The sequence below is a fragment of the Drosophila serrata genome, unplaced genomic scaffold, assembly GCF_035046125.1.
Source record: "Drosophila serrata isolate PLE 108 unplaced genomic scaffold, ASM3504612v1 contig_156, whole genome shotgun sequence".
Taxonomy (NCBI): Eukaryota; Metazoa; Arthropoda; class Insecta; order Diptera; family Drosophilidae; genus Drosophila; species Drosophila serrata.
The window spans coordinates 247,797-272,698 of record NW_028257054.1 but is presented as its reverse complement, the minus strand read 5'-3'; the positions used below and the strand labels follow the sequence as shown (position 1 = coordinate 272,698).

At 38.8% G+C, this 24,902-nt stretch overlaps 4 protein-coding genes and 1 long non-coding RNA gene across 19 annotated transcripts in view; 3 read left to right on the top strand and 2 right to left on the bottom strand.

The window, feature by feature from the left end:
- Nucleotides 1-98: 98 nt before the first annotated feature.
- On the bottom strand, nt 99-1,685 carry LOC110177189 (uncharacterized protein CG1161). The gene is given in 6 exon segments (XM_020943784.2): nt 99-420; nt 735-860; nt 929-1,037; nt 1,190-1,269; nt 1,271-1,423; nt 1,511-1,685. Coding segments are annotated over 6 exon segments (693 nt in total). The 5' UTR covers nt 1,580-1,685; the 3' UTR covers nt 99-264.
- Nucleotides 1,686-2,022: 337 nt separating this feature from the next.
- On the top strand, nt 2,023-3,137 carry LOC110177177 (stromal cell-derived factor 2). The gene is made up of 2 exons (XM_020943767.2): nt 2,023-2,256; nt 2,386-3,137. The coding sequence occupies exons 1-2, from the start codon at nt 2,196-2,198 to the stop codon at nt 2,970-2,972; spliced, it is 648 nt and encodes a 215-aa protein (XP_020799426.2). The 5' UTR covers nt 2,023-2,195; the 3' UTR covers nt 2,973-3,137.
- A 4,046-nt stretch (nt 3,138-7,183) lies between these two features.
- Nucleotides 7,184-24,902, top strand: part of mtd (TLD domain-containing protein mustard) — a 90,647-nt gene continuing 72,928 nt past the window's right edge. For 4 of the 15 annotated variants that reach the window (XM_086826200.1, XM_086826189.1, XM_086826188.1 and 1 more), the window contains exons 1-2: nt 7,184-8,017; nt 22,632-23,286. In XM_086826200.1, the coding sequence (XP_086682326.1) occupies nt 22,955-23,286 (332 nt within the window). In that variant the 5' untranslated portion in view covers nt 7,184-8,017; nt 22,632-22,954. Of the gene's footprint in view, nt 8,018-20,747; nt 21,701-22,631; nt 23,287-24,902 lie in introns of all 15 variants that reach the window. The other 11 variants (XM_086826203.1, XM_086826201.1, XM_086826194.1 and 8 more) reach the window with 5 other exon arrangements.
- LOC110177128 (uncharacterized) lies at nt 12,477-13,599 on the top strand. Its single transcript, XM_020943696.2, has 2 exons — nt 12,477-13,043; nt 13,100-13,599. Exons 1-2 carry the CDS (start codon nt 13,005-13,007, stop codon nt 13,499-13,501), a joined length of 441 nt encoding a protein of 146 aa, XP_020799355.2. The 5' UTR covers nt 12,477-13,004; the 3' UTR covers nt 13,502-13,599.
- LOC147644558 (uncharacterized) lies at nt 20,320-24,097 on the bottom strand. The gene is made up of 2 exons (XR_015270234.1): nt 23,971-24,097; nt 20,320-20,525 (listed from the first exon to the last, which is right to left on the bottom strand). It is a non-coding gene; the product is annotated as an uncharacterized LOC147644558 (long non-coding RNA).

Genomic DNA, 24,902 nt, shown 5'->3' with positions numbered 1-24,902 from the left:
TTTAAACAATAGCGCCTTAAATTTTCTTTGCATTGGGCTTAAATCGGCAGCATTTGATTCAGAAAGACTTTAAAATCTAGTAAAGTTAAACAATTTGCTTTGGTTAAATGATTTATTTAAAATAATAATAATTGTGGCTAAATATACATTAATTTTGATCCAAAATATGAGTTCCTTTATGGATTGCTGTTTGGAATACGTGTCTTAAGTCGCCCATGCTTCTCCCTTTATTATATATTCTTCAGCTGGTATTCGATCCCCCGCTTAGTTAAGCATGGTGTGCCGGTCGTAGATGTGGCGTCTCTGTTCGCGCACCTGCCGCTTCCACTTGTCCTGCTGGTGGCCCACGCGATTGAGGACATTGGCCCTGGCACTAAGCTCCTGGTTGTTGGCAGCTGGCAGAGGAGGCGTCGGCTCGTCCTGGTTGGAAAATGGGTGGAGAAATTTTGGAATTAGTCGGTTTGGCCAGGAAAAGTGGGAATCTTTGGTTAGTAGCTTGTTGGTTGGTCTATGTGCGTGTGGTGTGGGTTAAAACTCAAACGAAATCGCAACGGAAAATGAAACAAAGGGGGTGTTGTGGCAATAAGGTCTATTCAAAAGTGCGGTGCTTCTTTATTGCCAACTAGTTGCGCCGCATCGGCGTCAATATCGTCCTCTTCATATTCATCGTCGCCTAGGGCCGTAACTAGGAGGCTATATTGAATGCCCGAGTATCTAGTATGCTTGCTATGTACATCTTCGTTGGTGTGCTCCTGGTAATTCGCCTTCACTCGCTTGTTCAGCAACGGGTCCAGGCACATCAGGAAGAGCATGTATATCACTAAAATGGAGATGATCCAAATCACAATGATGACCACGACCTGGAAATGGGCAGGAGTTTTGTTAGGCCAAAATTAAAATCTTCGCCAGCAGGACATTTATGCCGAACCTTGATCAGCGTCGTATTTCGCGCCACATGGGAGCACTTGCACTCGGCGCAGATCGGCAGCTCCTTGCCATTGGCATCCAAACGCGGCAGCAAGGCTCCAGCACAGACACTGCAATGACAAAAAATTGGGATATTAATATGGATGCTGGAACTTTTGCGTGCCTATATCTTACACGATGATATATTAAGCTATAAGAGAGGTATATTTAGAAAAGTAAAGTGGATCAATATCTAATATCTCTAAAAGGTTAGCATATTTACCACTCAGTCGATGGTGTCGCCGTGCTGCTGGAATTGGAAGAACTCTGACTGTGAACTGCGGGCGGGGGATAGACCTTGGGTAGGAGGTGCCACTGTGGGCCCTAGACTCGCACCTGTTTGCTTAGCAGCAGTTGCCGCGGGGGCAGGAGCTGGCTTGGCAGCAGCGGGTGGAGCACTTAGTTGGCTGGCATTGTTATTGCTGCTCACTGGCAGTGTCTGCGCAGCGGTCTCAGCCTTTGTTGATTTTCGGGAATGGAGAAAGAATACACAGATTGGAGAATGCGGGACAAGTCATGTGATCTGGACCAATTGGGGACTCACCCATGTCACGCCAACCAAATAACATATCGCCAGTAGCACAGCGTAGATGAACAGACGCTTGTGTGCCATTAATTTTTCTTTGATTTCAATTTTCCTCACTTTTCTTCTCTTTTACTTGGAGAAAATTACTTGCGAATTCGCAGTGTGACCGGACTTGATAATTTTAGAGAAAATATCGAAGTGCATGGTTTAAAACTCGACTATTTATTTTTTATCAAAACCCTTGGGTATTTTTTAACCGCAACCCAAAACACATTATTATTTTATTTATTACTTTAAATATTTAAACAATATATATATAAAGTTAATGGACCTTTAATTTATGTTTAATAAAATTAAAATGGAAATTTAAATACATTATTAGAAAATCAAGTGCGAAATTGTATTTTTAAAATAAATGGCTGCACAAATTATATTCAATTTATCCTGTTACAGATGTATGCATATGTTAAATAAATCAAATTAAAAATAAATTAAATAAAAGACGATTCCCTTTCCCAATAGTACATTTTTGGTATTTATTTTTCAAAATTCCCAGCCTTCGGTCACACTGGTACCCGTCTACTGAGCTGTCACAAAAACCATTTGTTTGCGTGTTCAATGCACTGAATTAAACTCAGATAACCGGCACTTATAGGCTCACTTAAGCTCTGAATACACGGATATATTAAGAACACAGGACGCCATGCAGCACTCGCTACTCCTGGCCGGGTTGGCACTTGTTAGCAGCATTTCCAGCGGTGCCGGTAAGTTGGAGTCCAGGAAGAGACGCGCCTATGTGGTCTTCTGTGATTGGCCACGCCGCTCTTTGAGACTTGTAAATGCTAAGTATTGGTGTTAATCTCGGTTTACCATCTTTTATACGCCGGCGTCAGCTACGCAAACCAACGTTGTGACCTGCGGCTCCATTCTGAAGCTCCTGAACTCTGACTATGCCTTCCGCCTGCATTCACACGATGTCAAGTACGGTTCTGGATCCGGCCAGCAGTCCGTGACGGGTGTGGAGCAGAAAGAAGATGTGAACAGCCACTGGGTTCTCAAGGCTCAGACCGGCGAGCAGTGTGAGCGAGGAGAGCCCATTGCCTGCGGTTCAACCGTGCGACTGGAGCACCTGACCACCAAGAAGAACCTGCATTCGCATCACTTTTCCTCGCCGCTCTCCGGCGAACAGGAGGTGTCTGCCTATGGCACTGACGGCCACGGTGATACTGGTGACCATTGGGAAGTGGTGTGCTCTAACGTCAGTTGGATGCGGGATGCCCATGTCCGACTGCGCCACATCGATACGGGCCTGTACTTGGCCATGTCGGGCCGCTCCTATGGCAGACCCATCTCCGGCCAAATGGAAATTGTGGGCGTTCACAAGCCGCAACACGGAACACGTTGGACCACGGCGGAAGGTCTGTTTATCGTGCCTAAAGAGAAGAGCACACATGACGATTACGCCCATACGGAGCTGTAGTGGGGCCAAGGCTCCTCGATAGCACCATCTGCCCCCGCATCCTAATGTTAGTTCTGTAACTTATATTTTAGTTGAATTTTATGTGAAGCGATCAAGAAGCAGTTCATTTTGTATTAGTCCAACGAAAGAAAAGCGAACCAACAAATTAAAATTATTTAAAAACGATCAGGGAAATTGTCGAAAGTATTATAGTTTTTAAGAGGTGAAAGCTTTGGCTCTTAGATTGTGGGATGGTGAAATTATCTTAGCTTGACAACAAGATAAAATACAATTTTAATGTCTTTTATTTGAGCTTGAAATGAATTGATTAGTAAAATAATTATAATTGGAGGGTACAATTAAATATATATTAAATAGCAATAATTATTCTTTAATTTTAAGAATTTTCCCCTTTGAAATTCCATCACTGAAAGCTACAACCTGGAAAATCGCTTTGCTGGGGAGTCCAGGCAGATGCAACCGTATAGCAACGCTCGAGTTCCTTGAATGCTTGTCCGCAAACCCTCGGATTGTTTTTGTTTGCATGCATAAAACAATGGAGCTTATCCCGACCATATAAGCTATGTAAATACATTTTGCCATTGCTCGCGGTTCCCCCGCACTTCCTTCCCACTATCGTCACGTCCATTATCTGCTCGTCTGTTTTGTGTTTCTTTTGTTTAGGGCATTGTCAACGCTTTGTCTGTTCATCCTCCTGGCACATCCTCATCCTCGCCGTCATACCCGTAACCCAAGCTGATTGTGAGCCCAGTAAGGTCAAATGTTAGCAGACCCAACCCAACCCACTCAGTCGTTTATAGATATTCTCATAATCGGGTTGTCCTTGTAACCATTTTTGCTCAAATAAGAACAGTAACAACGATACCCGGGCTCATCTTCTACTGAGCTAAGGAATCAGAAGATCCTGTTCCGCATGTTAGCACGAGCATATTCAACATTAATGTAAGACTTTGTTAGGAAAGACTTTTTTATTTCGACAACATTTAACCACAAAAGAAACGAAATCAGCATTGTTAGGAACGAATGAATATCACCTCCTATAATTTCAGTCATAAGCTTGAAACGTAATGAAGTAGTTATTTCCGATTCTATAAATCACATATATTCTTGATCAGCATCAACAGCCCAGTCGTTCTAGCCATGTCCGGTCGAAAAAGATTTTTTGAAATTTTTTCGAAATTTGAAAATTTTATAAGGGGTTACATCGTTAAAATTTTCAAAATCTGAATTTTTTATATTTAAAAAATTTAAATGCAGATTGGTTAGTCCTATAAAAACTAGCACTGAAATGGTTTCCGAATTGAAATTAATGCATTTTTAGTTTAGTTATGATACTTGAAAAACTATGGACTTACTTAAAATATTAGCATATACATAAAATATTAAATTAATATACCTATAATACACATGTTCGACAAAATCTTTTACGCTTAGGATGTTATAAATATATAAATATAAGCATAAATATAAATACACACTAAATGTATCTCTAATTAAGACAGCTTAAAGTTATCAAAAAATAAAGTTAAACTTAAATAAAAAGATTCACATGTTTTTTTTTTTTATAAAATCGAAATAATTGCCACATGCTGTGGCAACATATAATTTAATTTCTCGTCAATTATCTTTTACAGGTGTTGATAATTTCCGTTCTGTGCGTTTATTGATTTACGTTTATCGCGTTAACGCCGCACACGCTCTGTGCGTAACAGATATGTATGTACATGCATACATATGTAGATATGTGCTTGCGTTCGAAACGCTGCCCCGCCCGCTTTTCCTTTGTTGAGTCGCGGCACATCCTCTTCTTCATTGTATCCTTTTTGTATTGTATTTCCTATGTGACCGTTGATAAGCAGAACTCATCGCCAGGAGGAAGACAGCTGAAAGGGGGCTACACTACCAGAAATTATTCAATCAAACACAAGAAACCAACTTAGGTTATTTGTTTACAAAGCTAACTTATCATTAACCTTGCTTTATACAAGTTACAAACCATATAGTGTAATAATATAAATATATTATAAAAAAAATTCAACTATTTTGAAATGTATACATATTTTGCTGTGGAAAATATACGCACATTTATTTGTAAATTTGTATAAGTACAATGAACATACATATATAGAATAAACCTCTCGCGCCCCGTTAGCCTTTATCGATTCCTGTTTATCGGCGGCGGGCAACCTTCAAAAGCGTTCAAACGCTGAGTGAAGGACTCGCACTCCCTGAGTGACTGACAGATTGACACAAAATGTTTGAATGTTTCAATGTTTGTTTGTTTGCTCGCTGGTGTGTGTAATGGCGGCTTTCATCCCCCTTCCGCTTTTCCGTGAGAAGTGCGTTGTGTATACGCACGAGTGGCTGGCGAACGCAAAGCGGCGAAAGCAATTCGCTGCATACTTACAGGCGTACCCTGACCAATGAATTGGACTTGAACATTGTAGTATACATTTCCTTGCGGAAGCAGTCTTAAATTCAGTCCATAGACAATGTTCAATGAAAATTTAATTAAGTGCAGGGCGCCAAATTTCCGGAAAATCTAATAATTAGCTGCACTTCCATGCACATCATTTGCAATACCGCTTCCCAGAAAGAACTCGAGGAAAGACAGACCAATTTTCTGGAACGGGAATTTCTTTGGAAACTACAGTTTTAATTAATGTCGCCACGCGCCAAGTAAGAAGCCAAAGCCAAAGCCACAGGCATCAACAAGAACAGCTCAGCATTGGAGGGCACACAAGTTAATAGTTAAACACAACAATGCGAAAACGTGGAGCGGGAAGCTCAATCATAAACAGCAACAGAACAAAGGTTGCATAACGCACCCATGCTCAATGGGCTTTGCCTTTGGCGTTCTGGTGCTGTAGCAGTCAGCCTGTCCCTCAGTAGTCATGCACTGCCCACGCACTTCAATGAAAGCGAAATTGAAACCGAATCCGAACCCGTGGGGTGGGAGAGTTGGTGGGGTTGATAGGAAGGCGGCAGCAACAAACAGCTGTTTGCAACTGCCAAAATGTCCTTTGCAAAGCTTTGATGTCCAGTACAAATACATTAATAATAAACTTGCAGATATTATAAACATTATCTAGAATGCCTAAGAAGTGGTTCAAATTTCTACAGGCGGAGAATCTTACATCGGAATCAGCATGCTGGAGATTTTTTAGTTAAAACCCCACTTCAATTACTTGTAGAACAAAAACAAAAAAAACAAAAAATTAATGTTTTTATTTGAAAAAGATCATAGATCTGTTTAGCAATAAATAGAAAATTTGACTTTAAAGGGAATAAAATTGAATACTAAACGTTATTCTAATGAAGAGTTTCCTTTTAATGGGAAACTTTTAAATTGGTAAACGTGAAAATAGCCAGGTGGACACCGCTTACCTACACACACGCCTTTCGAGCCTCCTCTTGCCGCCGCTTTCCTCTGTCTGTTGTCGTTATCGCCGTCGTTGCGCATACGCCCCGTTGCTCCGTGGGTCCCTCGCTCTCTCTTTGCCTTTACCGCTGCCTCGCCCTCCCTCTCCCTCAGTCTCACTCGTGGCGTCTCCTACGCACTTAACATTGAAAACCGAAAACAAGCCCCCTAGTGGCCAAAAAGGCCTGCCATTGCCCGCAAACAACAACAAAGGTCCCCGCTCTTGGGGCCTGCGCATTTGGCAAGTTCACGAAGTGAGACGGAATGACACAAGGAGAGAGCCTTCAATTTATGCTGCATACATATAGAATCGTGATAGTGAAAGTTTATCAACAACAACAATCGTTTGTGATTTCTGAAGTTTACAGCCTGCTGTTATTCACAGCAGGCAGCCTAACGGTAGGCAACACTTTTGCACTAGAAACGTAAACGGCGGAAACGGAAATGGGGGAAAGCTGAAAACATAAACAAAGCAATAAATAAAGAAATAAATAATGAAAACTATTAAATTTGCAAAATAACTATATAATATTATATTTGTTTTGGGGAAAATGTAAATGCAAAATAGGTATAATTAAAAGAAAAAAATGTATAATCGCAATAATACCAGTTATTTTATTTAAGATTAAATCAAGAAACGAAAATGATTCATATTATTCATAGCCTGGATTATTTTAAAATTAATAAACAAAGTAACACAATTAAAAAATAAGCATTATAATTCATGACTATATAATTATTGATATATAAGTTGAAAGGTAATAATAAAAATACTTTTTTATACAAAAAGAATTCTTGGTAACGAGTATTTTAACCATTTTCTTAAATTTTTAAATAAAATATTCATAAATGCTTAGCACTGTTAAGAATGCCGTACTAAAAAATGCCGTACCAAAACAGTAACACATAGAGCGGGATAGACTGAGTTAGTCATAGTTCCTTTCTCTCTGTCTCTATCTTCCGCTCTCTCTCTCTTAGCCTCTGTTGGCCATGTTGTTCGCTCTCTGTTGGCTGGAGCGACGTAAATACCGTTAGCACAGTACATCGTGGACAGTTGAGCGTGCAAGTTTGGGCAAACAAAAAGTGTAACCGATTGAATCAGCCAACAAACACAAAGCAAAACAGAGAATCCCAGAGATCTAAAAGAAACTAAACAAACAGAGGCCCAAAAACCTCGCGTTTCTCAGTAAAAAAAAATAAAAACACAAAATGGCTGCCGTAAGAGCATAGAAAAACTGTAAAAAAAAACATAAACAACGTTGTATTTTTGGCCAATTTGTAAAGGTTTTTCGTTCCCTCAGCTGTGTGTTACATAAATCTCGGCGTATGTGTGCGTGTGCGTGAGAGTGGACTCATGTGTGTGTGTGCGGCTAACAGCAACAGCAGCTAAAAAAAGAGAAATACAAAAAAAATTATAGCAACGCAACTCCCCGATTTCGATTTATCTTTTGTGTGCTTAGTCAATTGGGTTAAAACCTAAAAGCTGTTTCGGTGTCAATTACGAGAAAGTTACTAACTACGAATATTACGCATACGCAGCGGTGCCCCAAGTCTGTCCCAGAAGGCCCGAACAACAACTTTAAAATCTACAAAACAAACAGACAACAACCAGTCTCAAAGCAATGTAAGTGTAAAGAAAATTGATTAAAATAACACTTACAATTATTAATCATTTTGGCAACAGAATATTTCTTTCTTCCTAAGAGTTCCTGAAAATTGAAAAAACATTATCTACAAGAAAGGGTAATGTTTCCAAAGGAAGGTTGGGTTTCTATAATGAGAAATAAAACACAAAAACTGCCGAGTTGATAATAAAAACGTGCTTAATGACACCAAAAATGGCAGTTAGCTAGCTAACAGCCATGGAAAACTCATTATCTCAATACATATATCCATCTGTTCCTGGGCCTGACCTCGCCCATCCAATCGACTGACATTGAAAACTGAATCGCAACGTCTGTTCCATTTTAAGATTCGCTTTCACTACCAGTTTCGGTTTCAATTTCAGTTAATTTCGCCCCATCAGCTGCAACATGTGTAGCAATTTCCCAGCGCTACATTTTCCACAACATTTATCGATTATCGGACCGCGCCCACCCCCGTTTTCCGCTGGTCAAGTCAATTGCTTGCAAAATTTAATAACCGCACACTTGGCATTTTGCGTTTGCATTTTGTTTTGTGCGCCAACTTTGTTAATTTCTTTTCTGCCCTTCCTCGGTTCTCCGTTCTCCGTGTGCCTTCTTTTATTGCTCTTTCCTTTGTGCAGACGCCCACACAGTCGGTCGTTATTCTCACTTCTTTCTGCGCTTTTCCCCTGTCAACCGCCTGCCACTTCCACTTTCCCTCGCTCGTCTCCTTTTCGCCTGTCCTTTCGGTTTTCTTGGCACCTTTGTGACCCAAAATGGGCAATATCATCCAGAACTGTGTTGGGGACCCGGATTGAATATCTTATTGTTGCCGGGAAAATTGTATCCCAAAAGAGTTTGATTGATTTGTTGAGAAGCCCAAAGGTCTCTGACCAGGGACAAATTTGAGCGCTGTATATGGGAGCAGACAATGCCAGCGATTATCATCTGTCAATGTATCGAATTGACTTTCGATCAGCCACGTTAAATATTTCAGGGAGGCTTGTATTATTTATAGAATTATAAAAAATATAAAATATATAAAGAAATGTAACAATGTTGCTTTCAAAGGGGTGTTTTACAATTTTTTTATGGTAGAAAAGTTCTGTAATTTGAATTGATAGAAATTAGTTAGTATCAAAATGGTTTTGCATAATAAAAAGAATGTAGGAAGTGAAGTATAATTCATAGGCAAGCTACATCCACAATTATGCCATTATAAACGTAATTAATTTGTCTATTACCATGCTCCCGCTTAAGTTAAGAAATGTTTAAAGCAATTGCTTTGGTTCAATATAAATATCCTTCATTAATGTATTAATTTCTAAATAAAATTTTATCTGTTTTAATATACTGGACATCTGTTTTGACCCAAAATTTTTGATTTCCCTTTCCTCGAAATATTTCTTGTTTTAGATTAAACAAGCAGATGTCTTTTAGTTTTATTTATGCTTCATATTGTCGCAGCTCTGAAATGTATTTTTGTCTTCTTGTCTTTCCTTCCTCTCCATTTGTGTTTTTTTTGGTCCTCTTTCTATTTATTTCACCTCTCCCTCTCTTAAGACAATTACACAGAAAAAAATTAACCTTATTTTAATTAAGTATATTCTCTTTCGAAATTTAAATATAAATGCTTGCAAATAACAAAATATTTTTAGCGTTGGAGGTGCCAGAGAAATCGTATATTTTATTAAGCGGTTATTAAAATTGTTAAATTAAAACAAAACAATAAAGTAACCCAAAGAAATGTAATTAGATCTAGGAAAAGGACATTCAAGCTCTGATCAGATATCCAAAATAAATACCACATTGATTGCGCAAAATATTTTTAGCAAAAAAAAATACAGGGGAATAAATTGTGAAGCCTTTTTGCTTGTGTACGTCCTTATGGCCCGTTTTTCCTGCTGCACACTTTGTTGTCTCCCATTGTTATTACGTATATTGTTTCATGTGCTCGCAGGATCTGAATGTGTGTGCGTCTAAGCGTGTATTTTGTGAGCCAGAGTCTGTGTCTGCGTTGACCACCCACGACGAAGACAAAGTCGCCGTCATTTCCAGGACACATTTTCGCTGCCTGCGTTGCCGCCGTTTCATTTGTTTCCCTCTTTATTGCTTTTGGTTTTCGTCCTGTTCATTGTTCCTGTTGTTGCTCCCACGGCTGCAGGACTTCAGCTTGAAGTATTTTAGCCATTTTCTGGTCAGCCATCATCAGTCAGCCGAAGAGGTTTGCCAGGGGACCTAAGAAGAACACGCGAAAGTGTAAGGACTTTTGCTTGAATGTGGCCTCCATGGTGGCCATTGCACTGACATCGCATTACCTTGTTGCATTTTGGGAAAAACTGAGATTTATAATCGACTGTTTAGAGTGCACACTGTCCCAGCCGCATTTTGAAACCAATTTTAAAAAGGATAATTAAGAACTGAATCCTTATTTCAGTAAGTTATAAATGAAGGGATATATAGTGCCTTAAATTTGATTTGAGTGGGTTAAAGTATTCATTAAATGATGATGAATATTCATGAAATGGTTTTCATGAAATCATACAAACATCTTAATTGGGGCTAGTTTCAATGATAAATAAATTAAAACAAGAGTATTCTAATTACCCTTTTATGCCAAGTTTTTGTGGTATATTAAAATGTATATAGTTTATTTCTCCTTTAAACTTTTTCACAAAAGCATTGACCAATGCATCCCATTTCTAGATTCCTTGAACCATTCGGTTCAGCTCCACTTAAATCCATTTTCCTTTTCATTCGGCCTTAAGTTGTCATTGCAAATGAATTGATGTATATAAAACATTGGCACTGGTCAAAGCGAAGGATTCGAATGGCAGTTGCAGTGACCGTTCTGTTTGCTTGTGGTTTCCAGCAGAACATTAAATGAAATTGAAAGCCATTTGCAATGTCGACAGATTTGCACTTTCTTTAGATATTACGTTGAAATGGTTGGAATGTTGACGTAAATAGAAATAAAGTTAATTCAATCAAAGAGACTTTTCCCTAAAAAAAAAAGATATTACAAAATTCTGATACATATTGAATTACGACCACAGGTCATGATCGGGTCGCCGATTGTTTGTGTTTTGAATTTTTTATTATTTGCGGTGACATGGATCCATTTCAATAAATGCCTCCCACATGTCCTTTCTTTTAATTTTAATGAAGCACTTGGAAGAAACTTTTCCACCCCATAAATGTTGCATTTTTATGCCCAGCAGCAGTAGTAGTTGGCCCAAATTATATGGCCCGACCAATATGGCGGCGATTTGCTTGTGGTTTTTCCCCGGCTCAAAATGCCAGACCCAAAAGTTGTCGACGCACTCATAAAAACCCACCAGGAGGAGGAACTTTCTTACATATATACTAGACATGGAAAAATTAGCCCTAGCCTTGCGTGGGAGTGGGCGGAAAGGAGGCTGGCACGGGCGGCCATTAAACTTGGCCAAAATGTCAAAGCTAATAAAAAGTTTGTTGACATTGTGAGTAGAGAAAATATGTTTCTGCTATGCCAGGCTTCCTCTTACATTCAACTCAATTATAATGCGGAACTCTGTTTGCTCGAATAAAACAGTAAGGGAATTTAAAATTATGGAAATAGGAATGATATTTAAGAGACAATTAAACTTATTTTCATTTAAAGCAAGCTAAGTTCGGGTAGAATACATTTTGTATACCCTTGCAGTCGAAAGAAGGGTCGGATATGACTTTACACTGCATTGCAATCTTCTGACTAAAATTATAATAGATCCCTATATGAAATATATAAAAGTAATTCGGAATATATGTTTTAAAATATTTAACAAAAGCATTTTATAGGTTTTAAGTTGAAAGGGGTTATTATTTATGATATGATGAAGATGTTAAAGTTTAAAACGGTGTCAGAAATGTAACTAGCCACCAAAGGAATTTAAGATTTAGCGATGAGAGGTGGGTTGAGGAGGTTTCTTTTCTTGAATACCATACAAAGTAAAGATATATAATATGTACTATAAAGTCTGTTCTTGGTTTGAGGCACTGTATTTGTTTGGTGATGAAAGCCAATAATCAATTCTTTGGGCTTGCCTCGGCTAACAGAAGCAGCGCACTCCAGCTGTTAGCCAAGTCAACGGCTGTTGGATTAACAGCATGCGCACTCCCTTATATTTCATTTTAGTACAAAGAGAGAGATAGAGAGAAGAGAAAGAGGGAGAGACTGAGGCAGAGACAGAGACAGAGAGTGAAAGAGATAGTGGGAAAGAGAACGCGAGCCGCGAGTCGAGAAACAACAACAAACATCGGCTCAGCTGTTTTCTGGCCGTGTCGCGTGCTTTGTCCTTGACAAGGTTTTGTTTTTTCACCATTTTTCATATTTCCCCCCAACAGGAGCGAGCAGGATAGCTGGCTGTCAGAGTGAGGAAGAGAGTGCGATAGAGAGCGTGGGAGAGAACACAGCTTTTCGCTGGCTGCGCCGTTTTCATTCAGTAAAAAAGAAGAGGAAGCGATATTTTTTCCAAGGCGGAAACGCTCCTGCATTGCTCCTGTATTTGTGTGTGTGTGTGTGTGTGTGTGTTCCTTGGCTTCCTTTTGTGACTTCCATTCGCGTGCCAATTGCGCATAAGTTCTGTGAAATTTCGAAATTGCTTAATAGTTTACCCGAAAGACACAGTGCGACAACCGCAGAACCCGCAGGACTTTCGCTTTTTTGAAGGACGAACCCAATCTCCTTCAAGACCTCTGCCTCAACCCGTAATTCCCATTTTCTACACAGGAAAAATTGACAGCTTTAAAATGATGTGATTGCTAAAATTTCGAATTTCTATTTTAGGTTGATTAACTTGATCCCAGTATGCCAGGCATCCATTGGCATTAACATTATTAACCTTTTGCAACTACCTGGCTCATTCAAATCGAAGTTTTCAGACAACCAGGAACAGTGTGTTTAGAAAAATTTTCCAAAAAACATCAAACTTTCTGATAATTTCGTAGTAAATTTCAAGTCTAAATATGTCGCGTATTTCCCGGTCTCAATTACCTGGACACAATGTAGGTTTCGCCTGCAGATCATAGTTCGTAGTAGTATAAATCACTTTGATTCTTAGATCGGCACCAGACCTTCTCAGACGGATGACGATAAGCTTGCCGAACGCAACTCCATGACTTTGGTTCGCTGCTTGGCCCAGAACGCTCTGCTCAGGGAGGAGCTGGTGGAGTCTACGGCCCTGATGCGATCGATGCGCAAGTTGATTATTAGAATGGCCGCTAATCAGCGCAGGACCCTCCTCGACCTGAAGGACATTCAGGAGGCTTTCGAGAGACGCAAGGCAGTCCGGTCTGCCAGATTCGGCCCATCGCGATCGGTTGTACGTCCTCGCTGGTCTGTTCTCCTGTCGTTCCTTGGCTGGGTACGTGATGGTGCCGCAGTGATGGTCTCGATCGCACCGCGGTGGATCAATTTCCTCCTTTTTGACCAAGCTCGTAGATTGAATAACTCAAGCTTTTAAGACCACTTGCACTTGCTTCATACAATTGGCTATCTCTTATGTACCATAAAGCAAATAACATACATACATAATTAGGCATAAAAGTATACAAAAATGTATTTTCTGTGTATGCCAAGGCCTTTATTTAGGGGTCACGTTTGTTTTATGACTCCTTGGGCCTCCTTTCGACCCATTGCTAAACCCATTCACAGATCGCACCTTCAATTGTCATCATTCTCGTTTTAATTGCGCGGCACGTGTTCCGTCCTTAGGCAGTAAAATCCAAACCGCCAACCCACCCACTGTTGTAATATTTTACGCTCCTGCAGGCATTTATTTTTAGTGCCTTTGCGCGTATGTTAATTAAAACGTTGATAAATTGTTGACTCTGCAGGCGCCCAGGGTCCAATGGGCGTGTGTACGTGTTGGTGGCAATGGGGAGCATATAGCTGTGCCTTGCCAGATGTCTGGAAGGTAAATGTCTTAACGAAACTTGATGTTCCAATTTGGGTCAGCCTAAAGGTAATTATTTATTATTATCCAGAGAATAGAACTTGAATTTAATGGCTGATATTTCCCCTGTGTAGTATTATAAAGCGGTATTCAAAAGAAATTTAGACCAAGGTCTGCAGTATGCAATCTATACGTACAAAGGAATTATATATTTCAACTAAACCTATATCAATGAATACGGAAAGCTAGTTATTTCTGTTGAATGTTATAGTACTAAAAGCTAAAAGAGCTTTATAAATTCCCCTGAAGGCTAAAACTTGTCAATAACTTTTTCCAGGTATTATTTTCCCCATATATATCTAAACTGAAATCTTTCATAAGTTTGCTCTTTCCTGCGCTCTCGTTTGTGTATTGCCTTGAATGCTCTTGGCCCGGCTGTTGTTACCCATGGCTAATTCCTTGAGCTGGCAATGCATAACTAACTAACCTGCTCGCTGTTGCCTGGGCAAACACTCGCCCACAAGATAGACACACAACCGCAGGGCAAACGGTGCGTATACGTAATTTGCCGAGCAGAGCTGCCATCTAAGCCTGCAATTAAATCCACTTGTAATGCGCTTTTGTTATTGCTTAATCCGTTTGTGCACGGCTCAAACAACCCAGTCAACCCCCTCGCAAACCGTACAAATTGCAATTACAGATGCAGGGAATAATTGACAAACCCAAAGATGCAGATGGAAATGCAAATGCGAATGCAAATTGCGGAGCTCAAGAGATCCAGATAGAGTCGTGTCAACATTTGCCAAGTCTGTCAATGTCAGTGGTATATTTCTTTTGTTCAGTCTGCGGCAAGGTTGTCACTAATGCCACTCAAGTGGCCACAGAGGCGAATGGGGAGGTGCCTCCATTATCCTGCGGCCCAATTGTTTGCCGTCTCTTTGGCATTAAATCTGTTAGTTAGGTAGACTCCTAGACTCGAGGGCTTCCTCAGTAATATTAAGTAATGCGCTCAACTGCTCTTCACCATTTCGCAATGTTATTGTTAATACCCGCCAAGAACATGACTCATTCCCCTGGCCAACTATTGACCCAGTTATCTGGCAAATATTTTGATTAATATAAGCCATCTTTGTTTTTCCACTCTGTGCCTCTGTGTGACAACTTAATTGGTCTGAGTTTCGCTCGTGTTGTGCCCTCTGCCGCCGGGCAATTGATTTTGTCATGAAAGCCAAACCGAAACCAAAACATTCCCAGTTCGTGTCGATGTAATTTCTGTCATATTTCAGGCCCACACCGCAGTCCCCCCAATCTACCTTTCTGCGACAGCGTTTCATTAGGAATTAGTTTCAGTAGGAAGCCGTAGAAATAATGTTGAAATTTATGTCATTGTTTGTGCATGCCGTCATTCTGGGAATTGGTGAGGCTTATTAGATAGTGAAAGATTCTAAGTGCTTAAAGACATACTCCTAAAAAAATCTGAAATTGAAATATAAAAACCATATTCAATTTGAATACCGTACATAGAGTATATAGATCTCCCTAATACAAATTGCTTCAGCTCTTTAAATCAACACTAAGTAAGAGGGTCCATGGTAATATTATTAGTAAATACATGGATAGCAAATCTGATTCTAAATCTGATCCCTCCTATAGCATTTATATATATATAATATGATTGCTAAGATTAAGACTTACCAGAGTAGAGGACACAGGCTTCTCCTATTTTCGTATTTAATTCCTTGCACGGTAGAGTGATATTCTTGATGACTTCAAGTAGACTTTTCATCGTATCATCGAAATAAGCGTCTTCCTGGATATCCAGATGTATTTCATTGGTCAGGTCGAATGGTAATCGTAATCACTATCACTACCACTTTCACTAGATGTAAACACTATCGAGGCCACGGACAGACTGAGATCAGTCCGACGGCTCTGCCTCTATTTATAGTCGCCGAGTGAAGAGAACAGAAAATGTGAGAGCGAGCGAGCGAGGAAGAGAGAGAGAGAGAGGGGGATATCTATAGAGTTAGGCAGAGGAACATAGAAAGAAAGTAATATCTCTAAAGATACACAGAGTGAGATAGACATACCGAGAGAGATAGAGAGAGAGAGAGAGAGAGAGAGAGAGAGGGAGATCTACTCACTGCCATTACCATATTATATTATTACAAGGAATTATATTAAAATTATTCACTGTATTAAAAAATATGGATCAATTATAATATAATTATAATTTATATTATAATTATAATAATAATAGCCTTGAGTAACTTCAACATTGGCATATCAAATTTTCCGAGAAACCCTATTTATGCAATTTATATTTGCCATAATCGTAAAATCAAACCTTGGATGAAGTTATAAGTAAAGAGAAGTAATAATTGAAGAAATAAGTTCCATCAAAATAATAACTAGCAATATAAAATTTATATGGCCAATTACTTGTCAGTTGGAAAAAGTATTTAACCGCGAAAAGTTATGTGTTGGATATCAAAATTCAAATGCCACATTGGCTAATCCATAAAACTTATTCGAAATCCACTTTGTCCGTGGCTCAATGGAGCCAATCCCAGGGCATTAACTGCCTGATCGCCCATATCCATGTGTCATTTGCCCCTCCGCTGCCCCCAGAGTCCTGTGAGAACAAAAGCCACATGGCGGAGGAATGGATTCCCATTATAGGCATAAATTACATTTGCCTGGAACTAGAACTGCCGGCACAGAGACACTGCCACTTGGTCACCAGTTCGACATTGTGTGTGCTGCAGGACCAAAATCCTCTCGCTCTGGCACTAGAATTTCCGATTTTCCGCGCTGTCAATTCCATTACGTATGCGCCCTGGTGGCCCGAAGGGCGTGTAAAATATGCGAATGCAATTTGCATTTACTGGACCCTCACACACACACGGACTGGGTAAAGTGTAACTAAATTTGGTACCACACCCACATCCTGCCCGCGAGCTCAATTAGGGCGAATGAGAGTTGAACATTGTGCGTTGGAATTCCGTTAAAAGGGGTCGACAAGTGGCACTGCGAGCCGGGCGAAACAAAAGAACTGAGCAAATGCAAATATTTTTTCAGCGCCAACTCAAGGATATCCTTGATGTTTGCCCAGCCAGAAAAGGGAGAGCTGGCTGGCTGTGGCCGAGAACACTAAAACAAAATGCATCCTGCAATTATGAATGAAAGCCAGCGACGGAAAAGCGACATCGGAGCCAGCCTGGCGTCACAAAAAGGATGCGATTGCAGAAGCTGCACGCGGTTCGTAGCGATGAAAATGTCCTCTCACTGGTGTTTGCACAACTAAAAAGACATTTAAGTTGTGGAATGGAATTGATTTTATAAAAGTAATTATATATTTGTTTGATCTGTTCCAAATATTTAGAATTTCAAAGAGGAAGAATTTACTTATGTCAATTTAATATTAAAAATATGTTACTAGGACAAATTACATTCAATCAAAACCAAAGATATTTTATTAGTTCCAAGATAGATTTGAATTTGACACGAAAAATTCCCTTATGATTATTCTCTGTGCATTTTTTTTATTTCATTTGTTGGTGGAATATATGAAAATGTATGTGTGGTGTCTGCAATTAAAGCCTTTGGGCTTTAAGCTGGCCAACACACTTTACATAACATTTCAGCACTCTCCCTTTCGTTCCATTTCCCCTACTTTTTGCGTCGCATATTTATGACCTCGCCTAAGTGCATAGCCTTCAAAATGAACGAAAGACTATGTCTATGTAAGGACATTGGAACGCGCTGCTGCCAATGCTAAAAATGCTGAAACGCTCCGGCCGAAGGCAGTCATTACTCATCCCATGCCCACACACACACACACCCAACCAGCTCGTACTTACATATGTACGTACGGTGGCCGCACTGGAGACATGCATACATATTAAAAAGTAAGCTTGTAATGCCGGGAAATGTATGCTCATGGTCACATACATACATATGATATATATTGTATGTACATGGTACATACCCATGGCAGCCACATATTCACTTCCGCACTGGGCTCGGGAATCCGTAGGAGTTGCACGACAGCACAGTGGTTGGAGGGATGTGATTCCCCTTCAATGTTTTTAGTTTTTCGTATTACTTACAGATATATTATAAATTAAATTTTAACAAAATATGTATAACAAGAAGAAGGCTTAAACTGCAAAGTTTTCACAACCAGACAATATGTTTAAACTCATTAATTATACTTACACTTAGAACTTCACTATAAACTTAAATTTCAATAAGAGCAATCTCCTTTTTATTCTCACTAAAACTAACGATTAATTAAATAACGATTTATATTTTAACGATGCATTTAACCACAGTACGTCCTTTTAGAACAAGCTTCAAGTGCGAGTATTAAATGCGCCTCGATGCTCATTTTATGGCATTACCAACCCACTCCCCGGCACCGCCCACGCCCATGCCCTCGGTCCTTTTCAGCAGCATCCAACTGAATGCAACAGCAACAGTACAGAGGAGTAAAGGATAAGGGGACGAGGAAATACGACTGCTATTACGTCGAAGGGTAAAGCAACAGACATGGCTTGGGATGCCGGCACTGGGAGCAAAACTACTCATAATAATCATAATGAGCGTGTGTGCGAGTGCAGACGGATGAAATCCTTTTATGTAGGACTCTGCTGTGCTGTTCAGTTCGGTTTGGCTTAGTTCAGCTCGTCTCTTGGCCATGTGTCGGGGTTTAAGCCAAAGCATTTGCCCAGAGCGTTGGCTTTGGCATTTGCGTTGACGTTGGCTTAATTACATCGCACAGGATATTAAACCAAAAATCGCCATCTGCCTGGCAGTAAATTTAATATTGAATGTGCGTGAAGCTATGTGGAAAATGGACCTTTTACCATTTCCCCGTTTCAGCCAATGAATGAGATTTAATGCTATTACCATTAAGTCATTTAGTTGACCTAAAAACATATAGTATACTTTTGTGCTGTTGCTGGCTTAAGCTGGGTAAATTCGATTAAAAAATTGTGCAAGTCCTTGATATGCATATCCTGTAAATGCTATTAGATTCTAGTCGTCTCTGAAATAATAAATACAAATTTAAAATATGCAATATTACAATGCCTTTGGAAATTCGGTGAATTGTAGGCTAAAAGTTTCTGTTCCTGAAGTTGTGAACTATCAATTCGTCTAGGAATGTTTTCAAACCCTTGGCATGCAAGTCCTTGTTATGCATATCCTGTAAATGCTATTAGATTCCAGTCGTCTCTTAAATAATAAATACAAATTTAAAATATGCAATACTATAATGCCTTTGGAAAATCGATGAATTGTAGTCTAAAAGTTTCTGTTTCTGAAGTTGTGAAATATCAATTCGTCTAGGAATGTTTTCAAACCCTTGGCATGTGGAAAATGTCAACTATTCCGCATGCCTGGTAGTGTCGGCATCGTTGTGATTTTAAATCCGTTTAGCATTTACCAATGCATAATGTGACAGGAAAGCTCCTTGGCTGTATGCATAATTCATTTAGCGGCTTCGGCGTACTTTGGGAGCGCCAAAAACACTCCATAGTAATGCCACTTGACATTGGTTCCGTAGTCACGACCAGGCCTGAAGGACCTCAAGGCTTCGTTCTACCCATTTTGGATCCTGCATATCCTGTTACAATTCATTCGCAATGTAAACGAAAAATGGGCGAACTCATCGGTGCCGAAGCGAGGGCGTTTTCCCATTTTTTTTTTTGCTCGGAATGGCATTGAGTGCGTTATTTGGCGGAATTTAATGGCTAAAAATGCATTTCTGCCAATCGACAAAACGAGCATTTCTGAGGAGGAGGTTTTTTTTTCTGTTTTCCCTACAAGAAATCGATGTTGTTGCTACTGTTGTTATTTCAAATGGCTGAATGTCCTTGTGGGAATTCGGATTTTATTTTTTATGCATTTCTCCAGCACTCTGTTTGCACGCGCTCAGCGCGCCATCAACACAAAGTGCTGCAAATTGTATTTGAGGGAAATTGCGGCCCAAAAGGGATACACTTTTCTTAAAAAGGAATTATGAATTGGAAAATTACTCAATGGGAGTTCGATTTAAAGCATAAAATTAGATATTTCATATAAATTGTGTACAGAAAATGTACTTACTATTTTAAATATTGATTGTATAATAAACTGAGTAAAGCGTAACATCTTTAAAAGAACCTTCCCTGGAATTTTCCAATACACTTTATATTATTTTAGCTTTTCCCAAGATAAGTAAGAAAAGTCGCATTAAGTACAAAGCTTAATACAAAAAATCAACTTTATTATTACAATTTTGTCATGCTATTTACGATGTGACATCAGTGAGGGTAACTTGCATTCACTTTGGGTTATTACAAATTCATGACTCGCTTGTTATTTTCCCTGCCTTTTCGTTTTTGTTTTTTTTTTCTACTGCATTCAGAGCGAGGACGAGAACAAAGTTTCACGCTTTTTTCCACGTTTCATAACAGTGGCAACAACAACAAAAAAGTCCTGGAAATTGGCTTTGAATGTTGGTTAAAAGTTTGCACAGACTTTTTGTTTTTGGGTCGTTTTAGCTAACTTCTTGTCATCGTGTTTATGCAGGCGGTAAAGATCGCTGTAGGAAGTTTTTTAGTTAAGTTATACTTTGTTAATCCAATTGTTGTATATATATTTATATGTAAGGAAAGAGAGGCTTCTCTTCAAAGAAAACCTTTTTTCTGTGCCTTAAGGAAGAAGGATGAAATAGAGATAAAATTGTTGTTTGAAGGTTAAATTCTTATTTATTCATTTATAACTAATTTTATGATAAACATGTTTGCTTCTCCTTTCTTTTCAGGTTCGTTGCCCATCAGATAACCCAATATCTTCTAATCCACTTATAAAAACTACAGATAATGATAATGCTAATAATAATAATACAACTATCTAGCGCACACAAATAATCCAATTCGAGTTCAAATCGAATCGAACACGCCACAAAGACCAACACCGGACCCACAACTCCAAAACAAAAGCAAATTGCAGCACTAATCAAATACTAATACCAAACAGAAAACAAACAACAGAAACAGAAAACACACTCAACAAATATCAAATAGAACGAATATTATGCATATTGCTAATTAAACTATGAATAGCTAAAGCTAATTAAGCAACAATGCTCCTATAACAGATACCCAACTAGCCCATATCCAGACCAGAATACCTACATATATATATCTACCCGTTAACGTCAGCTTGTAGTCCGCATACTATAGATACAGATACAAGAACTGCCAATATTTGTGCAATAACAATTAGCGGCGAAGACGACACTGTAACTAGTAATAAAGCAACCAGAAACACGAGAGGAGAACCACAAGCAAATACCTTAAATACTATATACATATATATATAGATTGCCTTGCTCCCCACATAAATGTCTACTAAATGTACTACTGTTTGATTGTTCCAACCCATAATGAATATAATGAATTCCAACTCCTATCCGTGCTCGTACTATCCATGTGCCTTCGAATGGGCAGCGGCCGATCGAGTCGCATATCTACCCCGTACCTGCTATGTCACCTATAGCTAACCCGATAGCCGATATATCTATATAAACATATATTGCCAGTAAACCCAACACTTAGCCAGACACACATGTAAATACTGAGACTCTGTACAGTCGAACGATCCGCTTTCAGTACCCGAGTTTCCGTACCATTGGATTACCCGAAACGCTAACACTCCTCACACATCCGTGTCCAGATTCCTGAGCTTAGAAGTCGACGACACACGAACGGAAATGTGCGTTTTTCCTTCCTCCAAAAGTTGAAACATTAACAAACACTGCCTATCTGAATTTTATCAGAGTTCTCCACATTTTTCCAATCTATCCTACATATATATTATCTTCCTAATTCCTCTAAAAACTATTATACAAAACATATAATCGTATATAGAATTATATGTAAAAGGCATGCTGCTTGCTAACGCTTCTTATAAACGGCTCCTATATAACTTTAATACAGTTTCAACACAACTCCAATACAATCAATATAATTCTCATATATTCCTACTCTATAACTTGCTTTCAATATACACTACTATTTATACAAAACAGTTCAATACATTTATAACTATATTTTATAAACATACTGTAAACACTAGTTTTTATATACCTTATTTTATCACACAATTATGATTATTACTTCTTCAAAAACCATCTATCTTCCAAAAATTGATATATCTGATATATCTTTAGAATTCAATAAGTTAACTACTAAAATAATATCATTTTTGGGGGATAGCATATAAATTTATTCCAACTCTCTTTCTCAATGTCTACCTTATCTATATAAATTTATTCTTTAAATACCTAATGTATGTTTTTATGCTACACTGTTAATAATACAATTGTATATTTTCAACTCTATACGAATTATATTTCAATTACACATTTAATACAATTATTACACTCTCCCAAATTACTATTTATACAAGACTACTATAACCATTCACAGCCATTATAATACAGTTCAAATTATACATTTTTCACTGCTAATAATATACCCTGCACCATTTCCATCCTCAAAAGGGGATTCCCAACGAATGTTTGCCTCTAAGTGTCGCGTATGCCAAGTCTTATGAGATCCGTTTTTTCTATACCGTTTTTCAACTGTGCTCTTTTTTGATATATATTTTTTTCCTTTGGTACATGCGTAACCCCTTCGAATAGCCAACTTTTCCACACCGTTAATACTTTTTGGCTCTATGTGCAATTTAAATCTCAATAAACTCACCACCTAAGCAACAAAGTTAAACTAAAACCAAAATATCAAAAGCAAGTTCAACTCGCTCGCTCGTTTTCTTCATCTAAATAAATATAAAAAAAAAAAATACAAAAAACAAAACGCAAAACTAAAAATAATAAGACAAAGCCTTAGATAATTGGCTCTAAATTGAACTAATTGTTTTATGCTTTTAATTGTTTTATGCGAAATTCCTATCGATAATTAAACGCCAAAACCAAAACCGCTTAAAAACCAAAATTGATCCGTAATGTCGCGCGAAAACTCGCCTCGCCACGGCTCGTTCCGGCGCAATCTGAACAACAGAGATCCGGCGGCAGGGGCGCCGGGTTCTGGACCCGGATCGGGATCGGGATCGCCACACCACCAGCAGTCGAACCACCACCACCACTATCACCACCAGCAGCCGCCGATCATGGAGCACGCCGGCGCGCCAATCTCCACGTCCGCCTCGAATATAGCCACCGTGCTGGAGGATGGCGAGAATCCCAACCTGCCGCCCCTCACCGGCTCGGGGCCAAGTCGCCAGCGATCCCTGCGAGACCGTCTCAAAGACGGCATCACCGGCAGCTTCTCCTGGCAGTAAGTCATCCGACACGTTCGATTTTACGATGCTTCTTCCACCACTTTTGTTTGAAATTTATTACCACTTTTATTCGAACACAACCCGAATTTGAAACAATTTCTTTCCGTAGAGTTATTCGTTTTCAGTAGCCAAGTCTCACGTATTTGTTAAAGCGTTTTTTTCTAGTCTTGAATTCAATTTAGTTAGTAACCACACAAATCTCAAAAGCACAAAAAAATAACAAGTTGAAAGAATCAAAGAAACCCCTCTAGAGTCGAAATCCCGATGCAAAAAGCGCACTTAGCTTGCACAGCACCCTCTTTACAGATAAATTAACTAAATGAAATCAAATTTGACTCCCAAATCGAATGTAGGTTTTAAATTGCAACATTTGGTAAGTGCTGTTACATATTTACTATTAAGTATTTGGGAATATGGAAAGGCTATAAACGTATAACTAATTTAGATTAAACTATTCACAAACCCTTAAATACGCTTTCAACTATCAGTCACATGACTCGTATGGGTCTGTAATAATAAATATATACTTAGAACCTCGTAACTTCCTTTAACATTGATTAGACAGGGTGTAATCTTCTCTAGTTATAACTTCATTCCATTGAAAATTAAGTAAAAAAATACATTTAATTTACATTTAATAGATTTTCCTCTACACCCAATATTTAAATTTAATATATTACCCATCCGGTTATGGTGTGTTTTTCGGGACACCTCCTGGTTTTTATTCATCGCTGATTGACACTTGGGGGATGTGCAAACAGGAAGGGAAAATAATACTGAAAGCGAAAGCTGACGCTGAAATGTGTAACAAAAACACAAAGCAATTGTACAATTTTAACAGACAAAATGAATCACGGGCCATAAATCAATTGAATTTGACATTTTAATTTCCCAAGCCGCCTTCGTTTTGCCACAGGGAACAACAACACGCGCTAACAATCACCCAAAGAGGCTCAAAACATTACATAATTAAATTTAAATATAAATATATATACTAAGGGAAACGGCAGAGAAAACGTGAAAACCAAGGGAGACAGGTGCTATGAAGCGGCATCCCGGAATGACATAAGTTCAGTCAATGCACTTTATTTCTCCATTAAGGTGGAAAAAATTAACAAAATTAAGAATGGGGAAGTGTAAATTATTACATACGGAAGTTCTAATTGATACAAGTATTTAAGAACAACATAAAACACTTTAGGAAGAGTTCGAATTAAGTTTTGAAATTCCTTTAGATCACTTCGGATTTTATATTTTAAAGAGCTACCAAAATGCCAAGAATTTGTTTTATCTCTAACATTTCCACCCTTCAATATTTCTTAAATATTTCTACAAGTTAAGAAGGCAAACAACAAACAAGAAACTTGCAATTTATTTGCAAAACAATTGAAACACGTGCGACTTGCCTTGAGGTCATCAAAAATGCCTTAGCCACGCCGGAACCCCTTTGCCTTTACCTTTGCCCAGCTATATACTTATGTACCTTTGATTCCAGCTCAAAAAAAAAGTTACTCTTGAGCCAGTTGAAAAGTTTGGCGCAACAACAAAAATTGGTTAAACTTTTTGGACATTTCCTTCAGCAGGAAGGCAGGACACGAGGAGGAACTGGTGG

Coding starts and splice junctions, on each gene's coding strand:
- LOC110177128 (XM_020943696.2), top strand. CDS start 13,005: ATGTCGCGTATTTCCCGGTCTCAATTACCTGGACACAAT. Junction 13,044..13,099: donor CTCAATTACCTGGACACAAT/GTAGGTTTCGCC, acceptor TTTGATTCTTAG/ATCGGCACCAGACCTTCTCA.
- LOC110177177 (XM_020943767.2), top strand. CDS start 2,196: ATGCAGCACTCGCTACTCCTGGCCGGGTTGGCACTTGTTAGCAGCATT. Junction 2,257..2,385: donor CAGCATTTCCAGCGGTGCCG/GTAAGTTGGAGT, acceptor CGCCGGCGTCAG/CTACGCAAACCAACGTTGTG.